The sequence below is a fragment of the Tachyglossus aculeatus genome, chromosome 11 (genome assembly GCF_015852505.1).
Source record: "Tachyglossus aculeatus isolate mTacAcu1 chromosome 11, mTacAcu1.pri, whole genome shotgun sequence".
Classification (NCBI taxonomy): domain Eukaryota; kingdom Metazoa; phylum Chordata; class Mammalia; order Monotremata; family Tachyglossidae; genus Tachyglossus; species Tachyglossus aculeatus.
The window spans coordinates 4,708,429-4,729,701 of record NC_052076.1 but is presented as its reverse complement, the minus strand read 5'-3'; the positions used below and the strand labels follow the sequence as shown (position 1 = coordinate 4,729,701).

The 21,273-nt window shown below is 50.9% G+C and overlaps 1 protein-coding gene across 4 annotated transcripts in view; it reads right to left on the bottom strand.

Annotated features, from left to right (window-relative positions):
* Positions 1–1,959: 1,959 nt before the first annotated feature.
* LOC119935173 (pseudouridine-metabolizing bifunctional protein C1861.05-like) overlaps positions 1,960–21,273 on the bottom strand; it is a 31,032-nt gene continuing 11,718 nt past the window's right edge. Inside the window, exons 7-19 of one of the 4 annotated variants that reach the window (XM_038754831.1) lie at positions 20,692–20,818; positions 19,872–19,992; positions 19,452–19,537; positions 17,584–17,720; positions 16,410–16,469; positions 14,741–14,807; positions 13,547–13,641; positions 12,256–12,384; positions 8,563–8,677; positions 8,277–8,414; positions 6,739–6,908; positions 4,517–4,605; positions 1,960–2,199 (exon numbers count right to left, since the gene is read on the bottom strand). In XM_038754831.1, coding sequence (XP_038610759.1) covers positions 2,136–2,199; positions 4,517–4,605; positions 6,739–6,908; positions 8,277–8,414; positions 8,563–8,677; positions 12,256–12,384; positions 13,547–13,641; positions 14,741–14,807; positions 16,410–16,469; positions 17,584–17,720; positions 19,452–19,537; positions 19,872–19,992; positions 20,692–20,818 — 1,398 coding nt within the window. In that variant the 3' untranslated portion in view covers positions 1,960–2,135. Of the gene's footprint in view, positions 2,200–2,943; positions 3,632–4,516; positions 4,606–6,738; positions 6,909–8,276; positions 8,415–8,562; positions 8,678–12,255; positions 12,385–13,546; positions 13,642–14,740; positions 14,808–16,409; positions 16,470–17,583; positions 17,721–19,451; positions 19,538–19,871; positions 19,993–20,691; positions 20,819–21,273 lie in introns of those variants that run through there. The other 3 variants (XM_038754830.1, XM_038754832.1, XM_038754829.1) reach the window with 3 other exon arrangements.

Sequence of the window (21,273 nt, the reverse complement as noted above, 5' to 3'; positions counted from 1 at the left end):
GGCCTAGGGGAAAGAAAACAGGACTGGGATCTGAGGCCTGAGTTCAAGGCTCCCATCTGCCATTGGCCTGCCGTGTGACATCGGGCGAGTCCCGACATGGGACGGAATCGGAGGATCTGGATTCTAATCCCGACTCTGCCGGTGGCTTGCTGGGTGACCTTGGGCAAGTCGCTTAACTTCTCTTTGTCTCAGTGACCTCATTTGTAAAATGGGGATGAAATCCTCCTCCCTCCAATTTCGACCGTGAGACAGGGAATGCATCCTACCTGATAAACTTGTATCTAGCCAGCACATAGGAGAGTGCGTGATGCGTAGTAAGCCCTTAACAAATACCATTTCAAACAAAAAAATCTCTGGGCCTCGTTTCATCGTCTGTAAGATGGGGATGGGGTAGAGCGAGAGCCTCATGTAGGAAGGGGGACCCATTGTCTCACTTTGCATCTGCCCCAGCGCTTAGTACAATGCTTGGCACCTAGAGAGCGCCTAATCATCATTGTGATTGTCGTTATGGGGAAGAGAGGGCGAAGAGGCCTTGGTTATAGAAGGGTAGGGAGTGGGAGGGTGATGGAGAAGCAGCGTGGCTCAGTGGAAAGAGCACGGGCTTTGGAGTCAGAGGTCATGGGTTCGAATCCCAACTCCGCTACATCTCTGCTGTGTGATCTTGGGCAAGTCACTTAACTTCTCTGGGCCTCAGTTCCCTCATCTGTAAAATGGGGTTTAAGACTGTGAGCCCCACGCGGGACAACCTGATCGCCCTGTATCCTCCCCAGCGCTTAGAACAGTGCTTTGCACATAGTAAGCGCTTAACAAATGCCAATTATTATTATTATGCCAGACCCCTAAAACCAGGGGCACCTCGACTTTCCAGATCCCCACCTGAGCTGTCTGCCCGAGGCCCCTTCCGCCCCCGCTCCCGGAGTCCCGTGCTTTGGTCTTCCCTCAGGGATGGGCTGCACCCAGGCAGTCGTTGCGCTCGGGCCATGAAGGATGATGCAGCAAGGTGGCAAGGCCCCCCGTTGCTCATGCGTGGGCAAGGAGTTGGTGGTGCCACCCTGACTTGGCAGGCCGGAGGGAGAGCTCTCTCTGGTTTGTGATTATAAAGCAACATGTTAGAGTGGAAATAATAATAATGATGGTATTTGTTAAGCGGTTACTCTGTGCCAAGCACTGTTCTAAGCTCTGGGGTAGATACAAGGTTATCAGATTGTCCCACGTGGGGTTCACAGTCTTAATCCCCATTTTACGGATGAGGTAACTGAGGCACAGAGAAGTTAAGTGACTTGCCCAAAGTCACACAGGGGACAAGCGGCGGAGCCGGGATTAGAACCCAGGACCTTCTGACTCCCAGCCCGGGCTCTTTCCACTAAGCCACGCCGCTTCTCTGCTTCCGGGCCCCGGACTCTAATCTGAGTCTAATCTGGTGTCCATCCTTTGCCCTCTGGTCGACCTTGAGCAAGTTACTTACCTCCTCTGGGCCTCAGTTTCCTCATCTGTAAAGTGGGGATTAAATTTCTGTTCTCCCTCCCCCCTCAGACTGTGAACCCCATATGGGACAGTGACTGTTTCTGGTCTACTTATATCATATCTACGCCAGCGTTTAATACAGTGTTTGGCACCAAGTAAGTGCCTAAAAAGTGCCACAGTTATTTCATATTGGCAGACCCAGAAGTTTCCACTGAGGGTGACATGAAACTGGAAGAATTAAAGGGGAAAACTAAAATGCAATCATCAGACCCTAGCTACATTATCCAAAGACGAGTTCAGAGAAACAGCCCAGATTGTTAGAGATAACATTAGAAAAGGAGGAGGTGCAACTGTGGAAGCTGTTTTAAAAATTTCGACTCTGGAAGAGAGTAAAATAAAGGTTGCTCCCTGCCTTTATCCCACTGGGGGTTGAAGAACTTAATAAACAAAGCCGAAAAGTGCAGAGGCTTTTTTTATTATTATTTTAAAACCTTCATTAGTCGATCAGTGGTATTTGTCGAATGCAGAACAGAGTTTTAAGCACTTGGCATAGCAATAGAGTTGGTAGGCGCGAAGTAAGAGTCGTAGTCCTTACTTTCAAAGTACCCGTATAAAATGGTCAGCCTGGCCCTTCTACTTGGTAAAAGAATCACAAAATGAAGAGCTGCCAATCAACCGGACAGGGTGACCAGCTCTCTGGACAACCGGGTGGACATTTGATGAGACTCTGATCCACTGGGGAAGCGAACAGAGAAAATTCGAGTTCAACGGAGAACTCTAAAAAAAGGGGTGGAAGAAGATTCTGAGTTCAGAGTGGATCACAAGATGGAAGTGAGTTGGGTGGCTGTCAGTGGAGGGTGGAGATGCCTGGACTGTAGGAAGCACCTACAGTCTCCTCGGTCAGACCCTCCCGGGGTCTGGCTTGGGGGTCCCTGATGGAGACAGTGAAGCTACTGATCATCATCATCAATCGTATTTATTGAGCGCTTACTATGTGCAGAGCACTGTACTAAGCGCTTGGGAAGTACAAATTGGCAACATATAGAGACAGTCCCTACCCAACATTGGGCTCACAGTCTAAAAGTGATACTGATGATGATGATGATGATGATGATGATGGCATTTGTTAAGCGCTTACTATGTGCAGAGCGCTGGGGGGGATGCTAGGTGATCATCATCATCAATTGTATTTATTGATCAAGTTGTTCCACGTGGGGCTCACAGTCTTAATCCTCATTTGACAATAATAATAATAATGATGGCATTTATTAAGCGCTTACTATGTGCAAAGCACTGTTCTAAGCACTGGGGAGGTTACAAGGTGATCAGGTTGTCCCATGGGGGGCTCACAGTCTTAATCCCCGTTTTACAGATGAGGTAACTGAGGCACAGAGAAGTGAAGTGACATGCCCAAAGTCACACAGCTGACAATTGGCAGAGCCGGGATTTGAACCCATAACCTCCAACTCCAAAGCCCATGATCCTTCCACTGAGCCACGCTGCTTCTCAGATGAGGGAACTGAGACTCAGAGAAGTTAAGTGATGGCAGGTGGAGGGGGGATCCCGAGGGAAGCCGAAAGAAGAAGAAACGGAGGAGGAGAGAACGGAATGGGATCAAGGAGAAGGAATGGAAAGAGCAGCTGCTCATCCTGACAGCTGAGTTCAAGTTAGTGCAAGGGGGTCCCGAGGGAACTGTGGACTACCTTTCTCCGTCCCCCCGACTGGGACAAATGGGCACCAACTTGTACTTCCCAAGCGCTTAGTACAGTGCTCTGCACACAGTAAGCGCTCAATAAATATGATTGATTGATTGATGGATCGAGAAGGGGCCCGGCGCAACCGGCGGAGGCCTCTGCCTGCCCCAGACAGTGAGGGGTGGGCCTGGTCCGGGTCTCGGGACCCCGGCCGAGGTAGCCGGAAGGGTCAGGATGGGGGCCCGATGGGGCGACTGTCCTCCTCGCGACGGTAGCCCTAGTCGATCCTCCAGGTGCGTGGCTCCGGCCAGTGGCCCGACCTCATCCGCTCCGGGTTCACGGTGGTGGTGCTGATCCGTGGGGAGATGGGCCAGGGGGAACGCAGGGAGAAGCCGGCCGCCAGCATCCCCAGGCCCACGCAGGGGCCCGTCCCGAGGCCGGAGAGCAGCCCCGCCAGCATCCCCCCCAGAAAGCTGTACCGGGGGGGGAGAGAGGCAGAGCTAAGCCCGAGGTCAAGGAGGAGGGGCTGCGAGAAGCAGCGTGGCTCAGTGGAAAGAGCCCGGGCTTGGGAGTCAGAGGTCATGGATTTGAATTCCGACTCCACTTAGCTGTGTGACCTCGGGCAAGCCACTTAACTTCTGTGGTCCTCAGTCCCTCATCTGTAAAACGGTGATTAAGACTGTGAGCCCACAACCTGATCACCTTCTATCCCCCCAGCGATTAGAACGGTGCTTTGCCCATAGTAAGCGCTTAACAAATACCATCATTATCATTATTATTTGGGCCTGGAAGTCAGAAGGACCCGGGTTCTAACCCCGGCCCTGCCACTTGTCTACTTTGTGACCTTGGGCAAGTCACTTCACTTCTCTGGGCCTCAGTTCCCTCATCTGTAAAATGGAGATTAAGGCTGGGGGCCCCATGTGGGACAGGGACTGTGTCCAACCTGATGTCCTTGTCTCTATCCCAGTGCTTAGGACCGTGTTTGACATATAAAAGAGCACGGGCTTTGGAGTCAGAGGTCATGGGTTCGAATCCCGACTCCGCCACATGTCTGTTGTGTTATCTTGGGCAAGTCACTTAACTTCTCTGGGCCTCAGTTACTTCATCTGTAAAATGGGGATTAAGACTGTGAGCCCCACGTGGGACAACCTGATCACCCTGTATCCTCCCCAGAGCTTAGAACAGTGCTTTGCACATAGTAAGCGCTTAACAAATGCCAATTATTATTATTATTATAGTAAGTGCTTAACGAATATCACAAAAGAGTGGTGGGGGGGCTGGGGGAGGATTAGAGGAAGGGGAGCGTGGGATCCTGGGGTCCCCGGGGTCTCGGGGTGGAGGGTGTCCACGGGACTCACCTGTCTCCGGCTCCAAGTTCGTTGACGATCTCGGCGGCCGGGACCGGGAGTGCCGGGTAGTGGGTCGCGAACAGTCCCTCGGGTGTCCTCTGAAGGGAGATGGAGGCAGAGGGTGGAGAGAGGCAGAAAAATCCCTGGGACCTGGCTCGGACTCCAGCTCCGAGCCCCCAGACTGGCACTTGGGGGCCTTGGGGGTCCTGGAGAGCCAAGATGGGTCGGGGGATGCAGCAGGAGGGCAATAAGGAGTGTCTCCCACTTTCCAGAACTTCTAGAGAAGCAGCGTGGCTCGGTGGAAAGAGCCCGGGCTTTGGAGTCAGAGGTCATGGGTTCAAATCCCCGCTCTGCCAATTGTCGGCTGTGTGACTCTGGGCAAGTCACTTCACTTCTCCAGGCCTCAGTTCCCTCATCTGGAAAATGGGGATGAAGATTGTGAGCCCCCTGTGGGACAGCCTTCTAGTCTTCTAGACTGTGAGCCTGCTGTTGGGTAGGGACCGTCTCTATATGTTGCCAACTTGTACTTCCCAAGCGCTTAGTACAGTGCTCTGCACACAGTAAGCGCTCAATAAATACGATTAAATATGTTTGAATGAACCTGATCGCCTTGTAACCTTCCCAGTGCTTAGAACAGTGCTTTGCACATAGTAAGCGCTTAATAAATATCATCATCACGGGCCCAGCCTCCACGACCCCCAGCGCTTAAGTAAGCGCTTAACAAATACCACTATTATTATTATTATATTTATATTGTAATAACATTATTTTGTAATATAGTATTGTATAGTATATTGTTATGATATTTTTCTTATTATATTTTATATTAATAATAACTTATCTGGGCCTCAGTTACCTCATCTGTAAAATGGTCCCAGGACCCATGATTCCCAGCCTCCAGAGCCCCCAGCCTTCATGGTCCGGTCTCCATGGAAACAACCTCCATTTGGGCTTCATCATCATCACGGGTCCACCTTCCACGACCCCCAGCGCTTAAGTAAGCGCTTAACAAATACCACTATTATTATTATTATATTTATATTATAGTACCATTATTTTGTAATATGTTATAATATTGTCTATTATATTATAGCATTTTGCTTATTATATTTTATATTAATAACAATAATAACTTCTCTGGGCCTCAGTTACCTCATCTGTAAAATGGTCCCAGGCCCCATGATTCCCAGCCTCCAGAGCCCCCAGCCTTCATGGTCCGGTCTCCATGGAAACAACCTCCATTTGGGCTTCATCATCATCACGGGTCCACCTTCCACGACCCCCGGCGCTTAAGTAAGCGCTTAACAAATACCACTATCATTATTATTCTATTTATATTATAGTAACATTATTTTGTAATATGTTATAATATTGTCTATTATATTGTTATAGCATTTTGCTTATTATATTTTATATTAATAACAATAATAACTTCCCTGGGCCTCAGTTACCTCCTCTGTAAAATGGTCCCAGGCCCCGTGCTTCCCAGCCTCCAGAGCCCCCAGCCTTCATGGTCCGGTCTCCATGGAAACAACCTCCATTTGGGCTTCATCATCATCACGGGTCCACCTTCCACGACCCCCAGCGCTTAAGTAAGCGCTTAACAAATACCACTATCATTATTATTCTATTTATATTATAATAACATTATTTTGTAATATGTTATAATATTGTCTATTATATTGTTATAGCATTTTGCTTATTATATTTTATATTAATAACAATAATAACTTCTCTGGGCCTCAGTTACCTCCTCTGTAAAATGGTCCCGGGCCCCATGCTTCCCAGCCTCCAGAGCCCCCAGCCTTCATGGTCCGGTCTCCATGGAAACAACCTCCATTTGGGCTTCATCATCATCACGGGTCCACCTTCCACGACCCCCAGCGCTTAAGTAAGCGCTTAACAAATACCACTATCATTTTTATTCTATTTATATTATAGTACCATTATTTTGTAATATGTTATAATATTGTCTATTATATTATAGCATTTTGCTTATTATATTTTATATTAATAACAATAATAACTTCTCTGGGCCTCAGTTACCTCCTCTGTAAAATGGTCCCAGGTCCCATGATTCCCAGCCTCCAGAGCCCCCAGCCTTCATGGTCTCCATGGAAACAACCTCCATTTGGGCTTCTGGATCCAACCTCTCCCAGCCTCCACTCCCCGCCAGGCTCCTTCGCTACCCCGGGCCTCCTCCGCCCGAGCCAGGGAAAATCCATCCCTACCGGTTCATCCGGGGCCGGGTTCAGGGAGACTGTCGGCGGCGAGCCAAGGCGGCCACACAGAAGGACGCCGTGCTCCCCGAGGGTCACCACGACGCAGTGCAGCCTCTGCAGTAGAGGCCGGACCAGATCCCCCGCCACGCTCAGTACAGCGTCCAGCTCCCGGGGCAACTCTTTAGACAAGGGAAAATAGCTAAGCCATGACCCTAGGGTGCCTTACCCCCCTCCCTGACCTCTGACCCCTACAGGATCCCCCCACCCTCAAGGATGCTCCCCCCACTGACTCACCCCCCCCAGGATCCCCCTTCCCTTCTGGCCTCAGGCTGGGGGGCAGGAGGCCTGCCTTCTAGTCTTCGTTCTGCTAAATTGGCCTCTTGCGTGACTTTAAGCAAGGCCGTGGCCTTGCTTACCCTCTCTGAGCCTCCGTTTCCTCATCTGTAAAATGGGGTCACCATAACCGCTCCCCCATCCTCTTAGACGGTGAGCCCTGCGTGGGATAGGGAAGGTGCCTGGCAATAATAACAACCAGAATAATGATAACAGTTCCTAAGCGTTTACTAGGTACCCACCCCTGTGCTATCGTCATCGTCATCAATCGTATTTATTGAGCGCTTACTGTGTGCAGAGCACTGGACTAAGCGCTTGGGAAGTACAAATTGGCAACATATAGAGACGGCTCTGAATTGAGGTAGGTGAAAGATAATCAGAGCTGACCCCATCGCTGTCCCTCACGGGGCTCGCTGTCTTAGGAGGAGGAACGGAATCCCCATTTTACAGAGGAGGAAACTGAGGCCCAGCGAAGGAGGTGACTTGACCAAGGCCACACAGCAGGCAAGCGGCAGAGCTGGGTTCAGGACCCGGGTCCTCTCGCGCTCTAGCCATTAGACTACCCTGCCGGACCTGCTTTATGTACTTCAGTCAATCAATCAATCGTATTTATTGAGCGCTTACCGTGTGCAGAGCACTGTACTAAGCGCTTGGGGAGTACAAGCTGGCAACATACAGAGACAGTCATCATCGTCAATCTTATTTATTGAGCGCTTACTGTGTGCAGAGCACTGTACTAAGCGCTTGGGAAGTCCAAGTTGGCAACATATAGAGACAGTCCCTACCCAACAGTGGGCTCGCAGTCTAAACTTGACTCTATCCCCGTGCAACGTGCTGGAGAATTGCTGATTAGAGAAGCAGCGTGGCTCAATGGGAAAGAGCCCGGGCATTGGAGTCAGAGGTCACGGGTTCAAATCCCGGCTCTGCCAGTTGTCAGCTGTGTGACTTTGGGCAAGTCACTTCACTTCTCCGTGCCTCAGTTACCTCATCTGTAAAATGGGGATGAAGACTGTGAGCCCCACGGGGGACAACCTGATTACCTTGTAACCTCCCCAGCGCTTGGAACAGTGCTTTGTACATAGTAAGCGCTTACTAAATGCCGTTATTATTATTATTAAAGATGTCGTTAGCAGTGGGGTCGGGCACACGGTTTTAGGGGGGCAGCTTGACACTCCCGTGGACGAGGGGGCGGTGACCGCCCGGGGCAGACCCACCTGCGGGGCCGGGGTGCCCGAGCGCCCGGGCGATGGCCCTCAGTTCCCGCAGGTTGGGAGAGGCGTAGGTCAGAGCCGTCCAGCTGTCCGACAGGAACGGCTTCGAGGCCTCGTTCTCATCCGTGGGCTCAAAGCACACTGCGCGGGCACAGGGGAGAGGCGGCGGGACCCCCGGGCCGCCGGGACCTCAGGACCGCCATCCAGGACTCTCCGGCTGACCGCTTCCCCCCCCTTCCCGGGGCCTGTCCATCGTGCGGAAGCGAGCCCCCATCCCAGACCTTCTCACCGGGAATGCGGTGCTCCCTGGCCAGGTCGCACAGGTAGCGGATGGTGGCGAGCGGAAGGTTCCCGTCGAAGCAGAGGAGCGGGGCCCGGAGCAGGCGGTCCTCGAACGCGGACACCTGAGGGAACGATGGGTCGTCATCATCATCATCAATCGTATTTATTGAGCGCTTACTGTGTGCAGATCGCTGTACTAAGGCAACATATAGAGACAGTCCCTACCCAACACTGGGCTCACGGTCTAAAAGGGGGAGACAGAGAACAAAACCAAACGTACTAACAAAATAAAATAAATAGAATAGATATGTGCAAGTAAAATAAATAGAGTGATAAATATGTACAAACATATATACATATATACAGGTGGTGTGGGGAAGGGAAGGAGGTAAGATGGGGGGGTGGAGAGGGGGACGAGGGGGAGAGGAAGGAAGGGGCTCAGTCTGGGAAGGCCTCCTGGAGGAGGTGAGCTCTCAGCAGGGCCTTGAAGGGAGGAAGACAACACCGGACTATCAATCAATCGGATTTATTGAGCGCTTACTGTGTGCAGAGCACTGGACTAAGCGCTTACTAAGTACTAAGTACTAGTACTACTACTAATAATAACAATAATTGGCATTTGTTAAGCGCTTACTATGTGCAAAGCACTGTTCTAAGCACTGGGGAGGATACAGGGTGATCAGGTTGTCCCACATGGGGCTCACAGTCTTAATACCCATTTTACAGATGAAGTAACTGAGGCCCAGAGAAGTGAAGTGACTTGCCCAAGATCACACAGCAGACATGTGGCGGAGTCGGGATTCGAACCCATGACCTCTGACTCCAAAGCCCGGGCTCTTTCCACTGACCCACACTGCTTCTCTAGTACTAGTACTAAGCAGTGTACTAGAGTTTAGGGACCACACAATAGAAACCAAAATGACAGCTTGGCCAAATCGAGGGATCCCGGCTCCACCCCTGGCTGGTTGCGTGACCTTGGGTGAGTCACTTCACTCCTCTGTGTCTCAGTTTCCTTATCTGTAAAATGGGGATCGAGATTGTGAACCCCATGCGGGACAGGGACTGGGATCCGATTTGCCTGTCTCCCCCCTAGCACTTAGTACAAATAGTAAGTGCTTAACAAATACAACAAATTATTATTGTAATGTGTGTAATCTGCTGCGTGACCTTGTTCAAGTCACTTAACTTCTCTGAGCCTCAATTACCTCATCTGTAAAATGGGATTAAGACTGTGAGCCCCACGTGGGACAACCTGATCACTTTGTATCCCCCCCAGCGCTTAGAACAGTGCTATGCACATAGTAAGCGCTTAACAAAGGCCAACATTATTATTATTATTATTATTATTATTATTATTATTATTATTATTATTATTATTATTATTACTAGCACAGGCATAGGAGTTGGAAGAACTGTAGAGAAGCAGCGTGGCTCAAGTGGAAAGAGCCCGGGCTTTGGAGTCAGAGGTCATGGGTTCAAATCTTGGCTCCGCCACTTGTCAGCTGTGTGACTTCGGGCAAGTCACTTCACTTCTCTGGGCCTCAGTTACCTCATCTGTCAAATGGGGATTAAGGCCGTGAGCCCCACGTGGGACCACCTGATCACCTTGTAACCTCCCCAGCGCTTAGAACAGTGCTTTGCACAGAGTAAGCGCTTAACAAATGCCATCATTAATTAATTAATTAACCTGGGTTCCAATCCCAGCTCCCCCACTTGTCTCCCGCGTGACTTTGGGCAAGTCACTTCTCTGGGCCTCAGTTACCTCGTCTGTAAAATGGGGATCGACTGATTGTATCTAATCCAATTAACTTCTATCTACCCCCAGCGCTTAGTGCAGTGCCTGGCAGTAGTAAGCACGTAACAGATACCAAAAAAAGAAGGATCCCTGCCCTCAAGGAGGTGGCTATCAAATGGATTAATGAGAAGGGGATCAGGGGAGTCGGATCGTGAAAATGAGCCCCCGGGGGAGATGAGGGAGCCAATCCACCCCACCAAACTCCTCGCACTGACCTGACCCAAAGGGCCAGGATCCGTACCCCGGCTTCAACCTAAGCGCTAGACGATCAGCTCACTGTGGGCAGGGAACACGGCTACCGGCTCTGTTATATCGTCCTCTCCTAAGCACTTAGTATGGTGTTCTGCACACAGAAATAATAATAATAATAATTGTGGCATTTGTTAAACGCTTACTGTGTGTACTACTACGACTAGTAGTACTTAGTACTTATTAGCGCTTAGTACAGTGCTCTTAAGCGCTCAATAAATACGATTGATGATGACTAATAATGATGGCATTTATTAAGTGCTTACTATGTGCAAAGCACTGCTCTAAGCGCTGGGGAGGTTACAAGGTTGTCCCACGCGAGGGGCTCACGGTCTTCATCCCCATTTTACAGATGAGGGAACTGAGGCACAGAGAAGTGAAGTGACTTGCCCGGAGTCACACAGCTGACAACTAGTAACGCTTACTAGAGAAGCAGCGTGGCTCAATGGAAAGAGCCCGGGATGGGGAGTCGGAGGTCATGGGTTCAAATCCCGGCTCCGCCAATTGTCAGCTGTGTGACCTTGGGCAAGTCGCTTCACTTCTCTGTGCCTCAGTTACCTCATCTGGAAAATGGGGATGAAGACTGTGAGCCCCCCGGGGGACAACCTGATCACCTTGTAACCTCCCCAGTGCTTAGAACAGTGCTTTGCACATAGTAAGTGCTTAAGAAATGCCATTATTATTATTATTATTAATATTATTATGTGCCAGGCACCATACTTAGGGCTGGAATAGATACAAGGTTATTGGATTGGACACGGTCCCTGTCCCCTTGGGGGACTCCCAGTCTTAATCCCCACTTTACAGATGAGGTAACTGAGGCACAGAGAAGTTAAGCGACTTGCCCAAGGTCACACAGCTGACATTTGAACCCATGACCTCTGTCACCATTCATTCATTCATTCAATCGTATCTATTGAGCGCTTACTAAGCGCTTGGGAAGTACGTGGCTCAGTGGGAAGAGCCCGGGCTTTGGAGTCAGAGGTTGTGGGTTCGAATCCCGGCTCCACCACATGTCTGCTGTGTGACCTTGGGCTAGTCACTTCACTTCTCTGAGCCTCAGTTACCTCATCTGTAAAATGGGGATTAAGACTGTGAGCCCCACAGGGGACAACCTGATCACCTTGTATCCCCCCCAGAGCTTAGAACAGTGCTTTGCACATAGTAAGCGCTTAACAAATGCCATCATTATTATTATTATTATTACAAGTTGGCAACATATGGAGACGGTCCCTACCTAGCAGTGGGCTCACAGTCTCCACAGCCCGGGTTCTTTCCATTGAGCCACGTTGTTTCTCTAGTAAGCGTTACTAGTACGCATAGTGGCGGTCATCCACTGAGGCCCAGAGAGGTTAGGCGATTTGCCCAAAGTCACACAGCAGACAAGTGGCAGAGGCGGGATTAGAATACAGGTCCTTCTGACTCCAGGCCTGGGCTCTATGACCTAGGCCGGGCTATTTCCCCCGGATCTGGTGGTAGGATGGCCCTTCCATGGATGAGCTGAGTGTGAGGGAGCGCTCAGTGAAATCTCCGTTTGCAGGGGGACTCCGAGCTGCCGTCAGAAGCGGGCAGGCCCCGAGGGCGGCATATGGGCAGGGGAAACGTTGGTCGGGCTGGGAATGGGGGCGGATCATCCCCCGGTCGTCGACTCCTCACCCGCTGCTGGGTGATCTGCTCGTGGACGTCCATGTCTCCGAGGCCGACGGTGAGCTTCCCGCTGCCCGAGACCACGGCACAGTAGGTGGCCGTGCTGTGCCCCTCCAGCTGGGCCACCCCTCCCATGTCCTGCAGCAGGAAGAACGGACAGCGATAGGGACACCATCTTCATCATTCCCCTCACCTGTTGCGCTTACTGAGCGCCTACCGGGCGCCTAAACTATGCTGGACTGGATTCGTACTGGGTACAGGGCATTTGCTGGGCACCGGCTGTGTCCCTCCCGGGTAAGACTGTCAAACCCAAAGGTGGCAGGATTATGGAGTTTCAAAATTAGAGGTGCTTTATGGGCTTCCAGTAATAATGATGATAGCATTTATTAAGCGTTTACTCTGTGCAAAGCACTGTTCTAAGTGCTGGAACTCAGCACCTTCAAACCCTGCGGTGCCAGGGCTACAGATCATCAAACCCGAAGGAGCAGGGGATGCGAACTGTCAAATCCAGAGGAGCCAGGGCAATGGACCGCTGCCAATAATAATGATGCTAGTATTTATTAAGCGCTTACTCTGTGCAAAGCACTGTTCTAAGCGCTGGCACTAAGTGCCATCAAACCCTGCGGTGCCAGGGCTATAGGTTGTCAAACCTGAAAGAGCAGGGGATGCGAACTGTCAAATCCAGAGGAGCCAGGGCAATGGACCGCCGCCAATAATAATGATGATGGCATTTTTTAAGCGTTTACTCTGTGCAAAGCACTGTTCTAAGCGCTGGCACTAAGCTCCATCAAACCCTGCAGTGCCAGGGCTACGGATCGTCAAACCTAAAGGGACAGGGGACGCGAACTGTCAAATCCAGAGGAGCCACGGCAGTGGACCTTCAATTCCAGAGGTGCCCGTTTGTTCTAGCAAACCTGAGGTGCCTGGGCTATGGACCGTCAAACCGGAGGTGTCCAAGAGATAGTCTGCCCAAGGCCACCTCAGTGGGTACGCCTCCCCTGATCCTGCCCTGCAGGTTGCCCCCTCCCTGCTTTCCAACCTGCATGCCCAGGTAGGAACAGAGGGAAGGGCCCAGCCTGGTCTCCATGGCAAGGGGGTGCAGGGGCGAGATCCCATGGGGTTGGGCTGGGGAAAAGCGGGAGGGGAAACTGAGGGGTGAGGTTGTATCTGGAAGGGCTGGAGAGAGACTTCCCAGGGCAGGAGGAGGAAGGAGAGGAGGAGGAGGAGGAGGGGGAGGGAGAAATGAGGGAGATGGGGGGAAAGGAAGAGGGGGAGGGGGCCCAGGGGTGGGATCACGTACCATGTGGCTGCAGTAGCGCAGCACGGACTGAGAAAGTGCATCCTTGCCCAGCGCGGAGATGAACAGGGGCGACCACCCCAGCCGACTCAGGCAGTCTGCCGGCACGGAGACACCGGCTTTAGCCAAACAGACCTCCCACACACGGAGACACGCACGCAGCTAGAGGAGCAGCGAGGCCTAGTGGATTCAGCAAGGGCCCTAGGAGTCAGAAGGTCATGGGTTCTAATCCTGCCTCTGCCCCTCGTCTGCTGTGTGACCTTGGACAAACCACTTCACTTCTCTGTGCCTCGGTTCCCTCATCTGCAATTGGGGATTCAGACTATGAGCCCTATGTGGGGCAGGGACTGTGTCCAACCTGATAATTTGGTATCTATCCCAGTGCTTAGAGCAGTGCCTGGCACATAGTAAGCGCTTAACAAATACCATTAGTATTATTAATAGTTTGGACACACAGAGACACGGGGCTCAGATATACAGAGACACAGACGGCACGGACGCACAGAGACACAGACCTTGGACATTCAGAGACCCAGACAGTTGGGACACACAGACACAGAATAATAATAATATTAATGATGGTATTAAGTGCTTACTACGTGCAAAGCACTGTTCTAAGCGCAGAACTCAGACATACAGACACAGAGCTCAGACGTACGGAGACGCAGAGAGCTCGGACACACAAGAGACATAGAGACACACAGACAGAGTTCAGGCACAGAGAGACACAGAGATCGGTCATATAGACAAAATTAGGTCCACGGTTAGAGGTGGGTCCTACTGAGTTGGTATTTGTCAAGCGCATATTATGTGCCAGGCACTGTTCTAAGCGCTTGGGGTAGATACCAAATTATCAGCGCTTAGAACAGTGCTCTGCACATAGTAAGCGCTTAACAAATGCCATTATTATTATTATTATTATCAGGTTGGACACATTTCCTGTCACTTGGGGTTCACAAGTCTTAATCTGCATTTTACAAATCACGGAGGCCCAGAGAAGTGAAGTGACTCACCCAAGGTCACACGGCAGAGAAGGGGGGGATCCGGGATTAGAACCCTGGTTCTTCCGACTCTCAGGCCCGGGCTCTATCCATTAGGCCACACTGCTTCTCCCTCTAGATTCCCCCAGAGAAGAAACTCCCTCCCCATCCCACCTCCACCTGGTCATCCCGGTGAATCCCACCCCACCCCGGCTACCTGCCAGGTTACGTCCGACACCCCCGAAGGACTGGATCACCTTCCCAGGGTGGGTCTGGCCATCCGCCTGCGGGGAAGGAGAGAGAGGACAAGTGATTTCGGAAGGGGACAAGGGGTGGGGAGGAGGCAGCATTTTTTTATGGTCTCTGTTAAGCGCTTATTATGTGTCAAACACTGTTCTAAGCACTGGGTAGGTACAATTTTAAAATGAGGATTCAATACCTGTTCTCCATCCTACTTAGACTGTGAACCCCATGTGGGATTCATTCATTCATTCATTCATTCAATCGTATTTATTGAGCGCTTACTGTGTGCAGAGCACTGTACTAAGCGCTTGGGAAGTCCAAGTTGGCAACCTATAGAGACGGTCCCTACCCAACAGTGGGCTCACAGTCTAGAATCTGTCTAGGACCTGATTTTTCTTTCCTCTCCCTCTCTTCCCCCTCCCCATTCCCCTGCCTTACCTCCTTCCCCTCCCCAAAGCACCTGTATATATGTTTGCACATATTTATTACTCTATTTATTTTACTTGTACATATTTATTCTATTCATTTCATTTTGTTAATATGTTTTGTTTTGTTCCCTGTCTCCCCCTTCTAGACTGTGAGCCCACTTGTTGGGTAGGGACCGTCTCTAGATGTTGCCAGTTTGTACTTCCCAAGCGCTTAGTCCAGTGCTCTGCACACAGTAAGCGCTCAATAAATACAATTGAATGAATGAATGAATGAATAAATCTTGTACCTATCCCAGTGCTTAGTACAATACTTGGCATAGTAAATGCTGAACAAATAGCATAATTATAGTTTTATCAGAGGAGATGGATACAGACACACAGACAGAACACAGTGCTTTGCAGATAGTAAGTGCTTAATAACCTCCCTAGTGCTTAGAACAGTGCTTTGCACATAGCGCTTAACAAATACCATCATTATTATTATTATAAATAATAATAATTATTTATTATTAATAAATGTCATCACTAAGAAGAGGAGGGAGGAAGTTCCCCGGGTCAGGGAGATGGGCAAGGGCTCCCACAGGGCCTCAGTGCTCCCCTGAGGTGGGTGAGGTCATCTCTCCTAACAGGAGGCCATGAGGGAGGGAAGGCTGCCCCAGCTCTCATTCATTCATTCATTCATTCAATTGTATTTATTGAGCGCTTACTGTGTGCAGAGCACTGGACTAAGCGCTTGGGAAGTACAAGTTGGGCTCGGGAAGTACAAGAGAAGCGGCATGGCTCAGTGGAAAGAGCCCGGGCTTTGGAGTCAGAGGTCGTGGGTTCAAACCCCGGCTCCGCCAGTTGTCAGCTGCGTGACTTTGGGCAAGTCACTTCACTTCTCTGGGCCTCAGTTACCTCATCTGTAAAATGGGGACGAAGACTGTGAGCCCCCCGAGGGACAACCTGATCACCTTGTAACCTCCCCAGGCTTAGAACAGTGCTTTGCACATAATAATAATAGTGGCATTTATTAAGCGCTTACTATGTGCAAAGCACTGTTCTAAGCGCTGAGTGAGCACAGTGAGCACTCACTCACTCACATAGTGAGCACTCAACAAATACCATCATCATTATTATTATTATCATTACAACCCAAGCCCCATCCTAGTCAACAGACTCCCACTCGGACGCAAACGCGTGGCCTTGAGGGTCTTCGGCCAATGGGCCCGATACCTGTAGGGGCCCGCTCTTCGGCTTCGCTATGAAGTCAACGTTGATGCCTCCTACGACCACCTATGGGAGAAAGGACAGTGGCTGCCAGTGCTGAGGACCCTTGTCTTCTCCGGTGCTGTCCTCCTTCGCCCAGAGCATCTGACTGTCAGCAACCCCCGGCTCAGCCCCATGGTCTAAACAGCTCAGGGCTCAATCTCTGACAGTGCCACACTCCTGACTCTCACCTCTCCATCCCTGACTCTCCCCCAGTGATCTAGCATGAACCATCCAACACCCTGACTCTCCCCCTCGGATTTATTGCTCTATTTATTTTACTTGTACATATTTACTATTCTATTTTATTAATGACGTGTATATAGCGATTATTCTATTTGTTCTGACGACTTGACTCCTGTCCACATGCTTTCTTTTGTTCTCTGTCTCCCCCTTTTAGACTGTGAGCCTGTTGTTGGGTAGGGACCATCTCTCTATGATGCCAACTTGTGCTTCCCAAGTGCTTAGTCCAGTGCTGTGCACATAGTAAGCACTCAATAAATGTGACTGACTGAAAGAATGAAATCATCCCACACCCTAGATTCTCCCTTCTCCATTCCCGACTTCCCCAGTGACCCAGCACAGACCACCCAACACCCCGATTCTTCCCTTTTTATCCCTGACTCTCCGCCAGAGACACAGGGCAGGCCACCCAACGCCCCTGACTCTTTCCCTCCATCCCTTTTAGACTGTGAGCCCACTGTTGGGTAGGGACTGTCTCTATATGTTGCCAACTTGTACTTCCCAAGTGCTTAGTACAGTGCTCTGCACACAGTAAGCACTCAATAAATACGATTGATTGATCCCTGAGGGGAAGTTGGGGGCAGAACAATCTCAGGTGGAGCCGGACAAAGGAGTGAGGACATCAGTATAGGGGGAGACTGCCCTCTGACATCTACACCTCCTCCAAGGCCCTCTTGGCAGGGGTCTCCTCCAGCGGATCAGGGCAGAGAGGCGGGAAAACTGTGATCCCGGCTGGCTCGACTGCCCACGCCGCCAGAACCCAGACCGCAGACCCAGGCACAGCAGCTCAAGACTCTGTCCTGGACGCCTAGGCCCCGACTTTGGTCTCTCCCCAGGCCGAGCGGGCCGGGGCGGCGGGGCGGGTGGTCTGAGAGTGGAGGGCTGCGGGTGTACTCACCGGCTGGGCGGGCTGGGCGGCCCCCCGCGCCCTCCTCCCTCCTCCATCGTTCCCCCCACCGGGTGCCATCTGGAGCTGGCTCAGGGCCACGGCGATTCGGCTGCCCACTCTGGCGTTGTTCTGGATCAGAGCCATGTCTGGTCGGAGGCCGCTAAGGAAGGAGCGGTCTCCGCACCCCCAAATCACGCATTCATTCATTCAATCGCATTTATTGAATGCTTACTATGCGCAAAGCACGGTACTAAGCGCTTGAATCACGCCAAGCACGATTCCCAGCAAGGTCCACCCCCTCCCTGGCTTCTGCGATCTAACTTAGCTCATACACACCCACACATCACTCACCAGGCTTGCCCCTCTTTTTTTTTTTTTTTAAGGGTATTTGTTAAGCACCTACTATGTGCCAGGCACTGTACTAAGCGCTGGGATAGACACAAGATAATCAGTTTGGACACAGTCCTTGACCCACATGGGGCTCACTCTTAATCCCCATTTGACAGATGAGGTAACTGAGTCTTTATGTTGCCGACTTGGACTTCCCAAGCGCTTAGTACAGTGCTGTGCACATAGTAAGTGCTCAATAGATATGATTGATTGAATGAATGAATGAGTCAGTCAGTCGTATTTTTTGAGAGCTTACTGTGTACAGAGCACTGTCTTAAGCTCTTAAGAGAGGACAATAGAACAAAAAAAACAATATATTCCCTGCCCACAGTCAGGTTGTAGTCTAGAGATTGTAACTGAGGCCCAGAGAAGTGAAGTGATTTGCCCAAGGTCACACAGCAGACAAGAGGCAGAGATGGGATTAGAACCCGGGATCCCGTGAAGGGGATTATTAACTGTGGGGTTTAGTGGAAAGAGAGCGGGCTTGGGTTTTAGAGGTCATGGGTTCAAATCCCAGCTCTTCCAATTGTCACCTGTATGACTTTGGGCAAGTCAATTAACTTCTCTGTGCCTCCATTACCTCATCTGTAAAATGGGGATTAAGACTGTGAGCCCCATGTGGGACAACCTGATCACCTTGTATCCTTCCCAGCGCTTGGAACAGTGCTTGGCACATAGTAAGCACTTAAATGCCGTCATTATTATTATCATGATTATCCACACAGATGGGAATTTCCTGATCGAGAGGGAAGATTATCTCCCAACCGCTTAGTATAGCTCTCTGTCCAGAGTGAGTGCTCATTATTATTATCATGATTATCCACACAGATGGGAATTTCCAAATTGAGAGGGAAGATTATCTCCCAAGCAGCGTGGCTCAGTGGAAAGAGCCCAGGCTTTGGAGTCCGAGGTCATGGGTTCAAATCCCGGCTCCGCCAATTGTCAGCTGAGTGACTTTGGGCAAGTCACTTTACTTCTCTGGGCCTCAGTTCCCTCATCTGTCAAATGGGGATGAAGACTGTGAGCCCCCCGTGGGACCACCTGATCACCTTGTAACCTCCCCAGCGCTTAGAACAGTGCTTTGCACATAGTAAGCTCTTAACAAATGCCATTATTATTATTATTATAGCTCTCTGTCCAGAGTGAGTGCTCATTATTATTATCATGATTATCCACACAGATGGGAATTTCCAAATTGAGAGGGAAGATTATCTCCCAACCGCTTAGTATAGCTCTCCGTCCAGAGTGAGTGCTCAGTAAGTAAAATGGATTGATTGATTGATTGATCGAGAGGAGGCTCCTAAGTTGAACTGGGAATTGTGAGGGTGGGGAAATCGGGAGGACTTCCTGGAGTGGGCAGGTGGGCTTGGTCTAGGGTCCAATCACTCCCTTTGGGCTCTGGAAATGCCAGGCGGACACTGCTCCCCGGGCAGTGCTGCCCAGAGACACCCTTGGCTTGGTTTGGGGGAGCTCTGGGGGAAGGATACTGGATTCAAGGGACTTGCCACCGCTCAGTTCATTCACCCTCCGGAGCACAAACGGCGTCAATTCCTTTCCCACGATCCCGTTCACCCTGCAAACCAAAGCCCAGGCCGACAGGATCCAATGCCCGTTCTACCTCCGACTTCGTGAGTCCCAGGTGAGACCCGATGATACGTTATCCACTCCAGCGCTTCGGACGGTGCTTAGCACAAACTAAGCGCTCAACCAACGCCGCAGATATTATTATCAGTCCCCTTATTATTACAGAGGAGAAAACTGAAGTCAGGTGACTTGGCCAAGGTCACGCAGCAAGGAAATGGCAGGGTTGGGATCCCTGGCTCCCGGGCCCACATTCTTTCCACGGCCTCTCTGCTTCTTCCATCGTCCCTCGTGACGGGGAAGAGGAGGACGCCGGACCATCTTACCTGGCCTCGCCCAGAGCCCGTTGGATGGCTTCTTCGATCTCCTGCGCGGACGCAGCTTGATCTGGCGGGACGGGTACGGCAATCAGCACGCCACTGCCCAGGCCCAGCTCCAGAGCCCCGGCTGCGAGAACAGACGGACGGCTACCTCCCGTTGCCCGGGCCTACCTGCTGCCCAGGCCCGGCTCCGGAGCCCCGACTGCGAGGACGGACGGACAATTTGGGCCATCCCGGGGGCTGGGGCAGTAAACCGACTGGACCGAAGGCGAAGGGACCCAAAAGAGGGGGGAACGAGGGATTAACCAGGGAAGACTTCCCGGAAACGGTGTGATTTCCGAAAGGGTTTGAAGATGAGGACAGTTGGAGGGGGAGGGACTGATCGAAAGGACGGCCGCAGGAGAGATGAGAACGAGGCACTGGGAGTTGGCTGGCTTGAAGGGAACGACGAGTGTGAGCTGAGGTGTGGTGGGAGTGGAGCGTGAGGACAAATAGGAGGGAGAGAGCCAATAGAGGGACGCCTTAAAGCTGATGATCGGGAGTTTCTGCTCGATACAGAGAGGACTGGGCAACTGTACATATTTTTTATTCTATTTATTTATTTATTTTATTTGTACACATCTATTCTATTTATTTTATTTTGTTAGTATGCTTGGTTTTGTTCTCTGTCTCCCCCTTTTAGACTGTGAACCCACTGTCGGGTAGGGACTGTCTCTATTTGTTGCCAATTTGTACTTCCCAAGCACTTGGTACAGTGCTCTGCACATAGTAAGCGCTCAATAAATACGATTGATGATGATGATGTTGGAAGTTTCTAGGCACTCACCGATGAGCTTGGCTGCTTCCTTCTCGGTCGGCACGTGGTAGGGGGCTTGGAAACCGCTTTTGCGGCAGAAGAAGGCAGGGAAATCCCGGGACTCCCCAAAAGCCGCCACGCAGACCCCCTGAGTCTCCTGCGTCGATGGAAGGGACGGAAAGAGGCATGAGACCGCTCCCAAAAATTCCGGGCCGTCCTCTCCCATTTCCAAGACCACCTCTAGATGACAGGGTCAGTGAGTAGGCGTCCAGTCCAGTGCCTAGTTCACAGTAAGCGCTCAGTCCCTGCACGCGCTACGCACTCAAGCCAGTACCCTGCCCCTAGTAATAACAATAATAATAATAACTGTGGTATTTGTTCAGCACTTACTACGTGCCAGGCAGTATATTAACTGCTGGGGAGAGATCATCATCAATTGTATTTATTGAGTGCTTACTGTGTGCAGAGCACTGTACTAAGCACTTATACAAGATACAAGATACAAGATAATCAGGGTGCACACGGTTCCTGTCCCTTGAGAAGCAGCGTGGCTCAGTGGAAAGAGCCCGGGCTTTGGAGTCAGAGGTCATGGGTTCAAATCCTGCTCTGCCA